The sequence below is a fragment of the Muscardinus avellanarius genome, assembly GCF_963383645.1.
Source record: "Muscardinus avellanarius genome assembly, chromosome: 1".
Lineage (NCBI taxonomy): Eukaryota > Metazoa > Chordata > Mammalia > Rodentia > Gliridae > Muscardinus > Muscardinus avellanarius.
In genome coordinates, this window is record NC_137786.1 from 37,184,100 (window position 1) to 37,188,990 (window position 4,891).

General features: G+C 37.9%; 1 protein-coding gene across 1 annotated transcript; it reads left to right on the forward strand.

Moving 5' to 3' along the window:
* Window positions 1–2,496: 2,496 nt before the first annotated feature.
* Window positions 2,497–3,411, forward strand: LOC308267273 (transcriptional coactivator YAP1-like; the record flags this gene model as incomplete). The annotated part of the gene is made up of 1 exon (XM_080701881.1): window positions 2,497–3,411. One exon carries the CDS (start codon window positions 2,497–2,499, stop codon window positions 3,409–3,411), a length of 915 nt encoding a protein of 304 aa, XP_080558007.1.
* Between the last annotated feature and the right edge of the window lie 1,480 nt (window positions 3,412–4,891).

The following is a 4,891-nucleotide window of genomic DNA, read 5'->3' on the forward strand; positions in this document are numbered from 1 at the left end:
TCCTGAGGGACTTTGTTAAGAAGAAGTAAAGGCTCTTGTGTATTTAAAAACTGTTTGGTCCTTCCTCCCTGCTGCAGGTACAAGGGTGGGGGTTCTCTCGTATTGGATATGGGAACATAGTATAGCTTCAAGACGTAAAACCCACAAAAATACTGGGGACCTTTGATAACTGAGTCCCTGAACTCTTTAATCTTTCAGACTTATTCACATTGAGACTCCAGCAATATATCAATTACAAATCAATTTTCCTCCCCTAACCCTTGTTCCCACAGAGGCTGCTGTTCACAGTTTCTGCTCTGGTAAATTTTGATTTTCTGTATTCACTTGTTAGTTTAATTAGTGACATAGAAATTTTTTCTGTGAATTCACTTCTTTGAAGGCCCTAAAAGTTGTTGATGTTTCAGATTTTTTAGCTTTTTATCTGTTTCTTTTATGCTTGACCAAATACCAGAATGGGTCTAATTTATTTTTTGTACTGAGGATTGAATCTAGAGGCATACTACACCCACAGCCCTTTTTATTTTTATTTTTTAAAATTTGAAACAGAGTCTTGCTAAGTTGCTGAGGGTTTTTCTAAGTTGCTGAGGCTGGTCTCAAAGCTGCAATCCTCCTCTCTCAGCTTACCAAGTACTTGAATTACAAGCATGTGCCACCATTCATGACTTATAGTTTTGAAAATTTACTTATCTGGAGACCAAAAATAAAAGTGTAAAATATTTGAACAACAAACATTAACAATTTGACCTAACTGCACTATGTAGAACACTGAGCCACCAGTGACAGAATTAACCTTTCTCCTAAAGCACATAAATGTTTAGCAAAATGGATCATATTTTGGATCATAAAAATAAGTTGAACAAATTTCAAAGGATTGAAATATTTTAGAGAATACTCTCTAACCACAGTGAAATAAATGATTTAAGAAAAGACCTTATGATGCTAACATTGAGTTATAATAGCATTGAATCTGGTATATTTTATTCGCCCTCGGGAAGTTTCAGTTTTCATAGATAGGAAAACTTATAAATTAATATTGTCATTGATATACTTAATAAAAATGCTTAGGCAAAATAGATTTAAATGTCAGCGGTCAAGAAATAGCTTAAGGGCTGACTGATTCCTGTGTAAATAAACACATTAGGTATCATTAACGTAATTAAATTTGGAGTGAAATTTTAAAGTCGGATAACTATTAATTTAGAAATTAGCAGTCTAAATTGCATTAATACCTTAACATGTTACTATAGAGAAAAATGGGAAGAAAACAAAGTTGCTAAGTGATCACTATAATTCAAGTTATTATTTACTTTAATGCTCCCTTTCCAAAAATACATTAAAAATGTGTACCTTGGGATATTATTGTAGAACCCATTAAACAATTTGGAAAAGAGTCTATCCCCAATTAAAACATCAGCAAAAGTCAGGTATTTGCTCTCTATATTTTATTGTATATGTTAAATTGCTCAAATCAGAGAGACCTACCCAGTGATGATTTGCTAACAAAGGAAGCATCTTTCCAAAAAATCCTGTTGCTTCTTACCTCAGCATCTGTTTTTCATTCATTTTAGCTTAAACATTTCATGTCAGATTCAGACTAAGGATTACCATTAAAGTTTTCACACCCAGGTTGCATATGTATTAGCTTTATCATTCCTGTGTTTAGTTGGTAATTTATATTTTAGCATCAACTTCACCAAGACCAAGTGAGAAAAAATCTGGCAGGGTAAAAAATGTGTCTGCCTGGTGGTGGCACACTGATTCCAGAGGAACCTAGTAAGTTAGGGTAGTTACATCCAAAATAGAATCTAGGTCTGGGAAAATATCTTGATTTCTTCCCATCCATGTTACAATAATACCACCATAGAGACACATTCATATTTTTAATACATTACTAAATGACTTTACACATTATTCAGTGAAGGTGCAGATGTCAATGATTCTCTTTTAGATATTCTGATCCATTTTTATTGCATTTTTTAGATTCTATATATCATGGATCCTGGGCACCAGTAGCCACCTCAGCTGACCCCTCAGAACCCTCAGGAGCAGGGCTTATCATCAGTGTCCTGGCGGCCAGCACATCCTGAGACCCAGGTGGCACTGCAAACCCCCAAGGCCAGGCACCAAATCATGAATGTCTATGGGGAGCTGGAGATGGACCTGAAGAAGCTCAACACTATTATAAACCCCAAGATAGCCAACATGTCCCAGACCATGTCCACAAGGCTCCAGAAGGTTCCTGACTCCTTCCTGCCACCAGTTACCAAGTTCCACTTCCGAAAGGCCAGTGCTGATGCAGTCACTGCAAAAGCCCCAGCACCGCATCACGTACGAGCTCATTCCTGTCCAGCATTCCTGCAGCTAGGAGCCTGTTTTTTTGGGTCACTGACCCCCACCAGAGTAATCTCCAATCCAGTAGTTACATCCACAGCTCAACATTTTCAACAGTCTTCTTTTGAGATACCTGATGACATGCCTCTTCCATCAGGATGGACCATGGCCAAGACATTTTCTGGTCAGAGATACTTTATAAATCACTTTTATCAGACAGCAACATGGCAGGACCCCAGGAAGGCCATTCTCTCTCAGATGAATGTTGCAGCCCCCACCAATCCACCATTGCAGCAGAATTTGATGCGATTGCCCTCAGGTCATCTTTGTGATGGATGGGTACAAGTCATGACTCATAATGGAAAAATTTACTATATAAACCATAAGTACAAGAAAACCTCTTGGCTAGACCCAACGCTTGACCCTCAGTTTGCCATGAATCGGAGAATCAGTCAAAGTGCACCAGTGGCACAGCCTCCACCCATGGCTCCCCAGAGCCTGCAAGGAGGTGTTAAGGGTGACACCAGCTTTAGCCAGCAGGTACAGAGGTGGTTGCAACAACTGCAGGTGGAGGAAGAGAATCTGTGGCTGAAACAGGAAGAAGTGCTTTGGCAGACATTAGCTCTCCATAGCCAGTTGCCAACAGTGGAGCAGGATGATGGGACTCAAAATCCAGTATCTTCTCCTGTGATGTCTCAGGAATTGAGACCCACAATGACCAATAGTCCAGATATCTCTAACAGTGGCACCTATCACTCTGAAGACCAGAGTACAATGAATGAACAAAGCATTAGTGTCCCTTGTACCCCAGAGGACTCTTCGAACAGTGATGATGACATGGATACAGATGATGCTATCAACCAAAGAATCCTGCAGTCACAGCAGAACTGTTTCCCAGAATACCCTGAAGCCATGCCCAGGACAAATGTGGACCTTGGGACACTGGAAGGAGATGGAACAGACATAGATGATTTGGAGCCCAGTCTGCAGGAAGCTCTGAGTCCTAGCACAATGAATGAAATAGAGTCTACTTTGAGTGACACTGACCTAGATAAAGAGAAAACTTTTACATGGTTATAGATCTCTTAGGTAGACAGAACTCTAAATTGGTGAAGAATTTGAGATAAGACCTGTATAAATAAACTTTCAAAATCAACCAGGTGCAATTTTCTGGCTAATACAGAAAGAGATGAGCAAACATCCAGCAGAATCCATTCATCCATTGTTTTTTTTTCTCTCTCTCTTTTTGTCCATAGCTGCTGTTAACATATTGTTGACCTTTTACAGTTGATCCTAAAAAATAACAACAAAACCATAAAAAACCTTTCTTTTGATATTATACCTACTGTTCCTTTGAAGGGTTGGGGGGAGTAAGTCTGTTTGGATTTGAATGATGGGTGCCATTCCTTTTGGCCAGTTAGATGTTCACCAATCATTTTAATAGAATATTCTGATTCGGAAGTCAAATGCTTCATATCACAGCTTTTCATTTGTTCAGCTGCTTTTGGCCAGTGAAAAACATGTCACTGTTCTAACAAATCAAAACTATTATATCTAATATTAAATACTTTTGAATAGAGAGATTTGAAGAGAGAGCTGAACCAAGGCTGAAGACTGCTTTACTTTCAGTATTTACCCCCTCCTAATGGGATCATTAGTCACATAATGACCTTAATTTTATTTTAGAGGATTGAAAGGCAGAGAATTTTCATAGAAATGTATTAATTATCACCACATACTCTAGGTTTGGGTGGATATTTTTGTGGGTGTGTTGAGTTTTTTTTGGTTGGTTGGTGGGTTTTGTTGGATCTTAGGCAAATTATTATTTAGTGAATCTGTTTATAATTGCAGCTTGGGATAGGTGCTATATTCTTTCAGTAAAATCTTTATTTCCTGTTTTTTACTATCATATTTAAATTGAACTGTTTTTCTCTATGTACACACACACAATTAAAATGATTTTAATATTGTGATAGCAAAATATACCTTTTACCCTCCTCCAGGTTTTTCTACTGTTCAATTTATTTTTTTAAATGGTAGCTTTGAATGTATACATTTAGAACACATAACTAGTAGTTTCTGTCTCATAGTAGCTTAAGCCTGGTTGGGGCCATTGGCAGATTTTTGAGGTAGTTTAATGCTCTAGAAAGAGCTATTAGTATGAAGAGTGTCTAGAGGAGTACTCTTTGTCCTCTGGACACTTGATAAATATTATCTGATGAATTGGAAAGGAGCAAACAAGACATGGTTTTATCCTCCCCCTTGGACTAGTCTGTGTGCTTCTTGATGGGAAGTCACTGAGTTGGTACATGTTTATATAACAGAACTGAGCTTTACCGTGGCTCACCTTCCCGCAGCTTTGAAAATGTGCCTTAGCTTGGAAAGTACATTCTGGTACTTCAGTAATGAATATATCAAAGACTAGATTGAAATGTTGTCTATTAAACTGTTCTTATAAGACTTGCTCTGTATGCTGAGAATAAATATTGGGTGGTACGTAGACTACAGTAAAGTCATGAGTTAGCTGGTAATATGATTAGACTAATATATATTAGTAGTT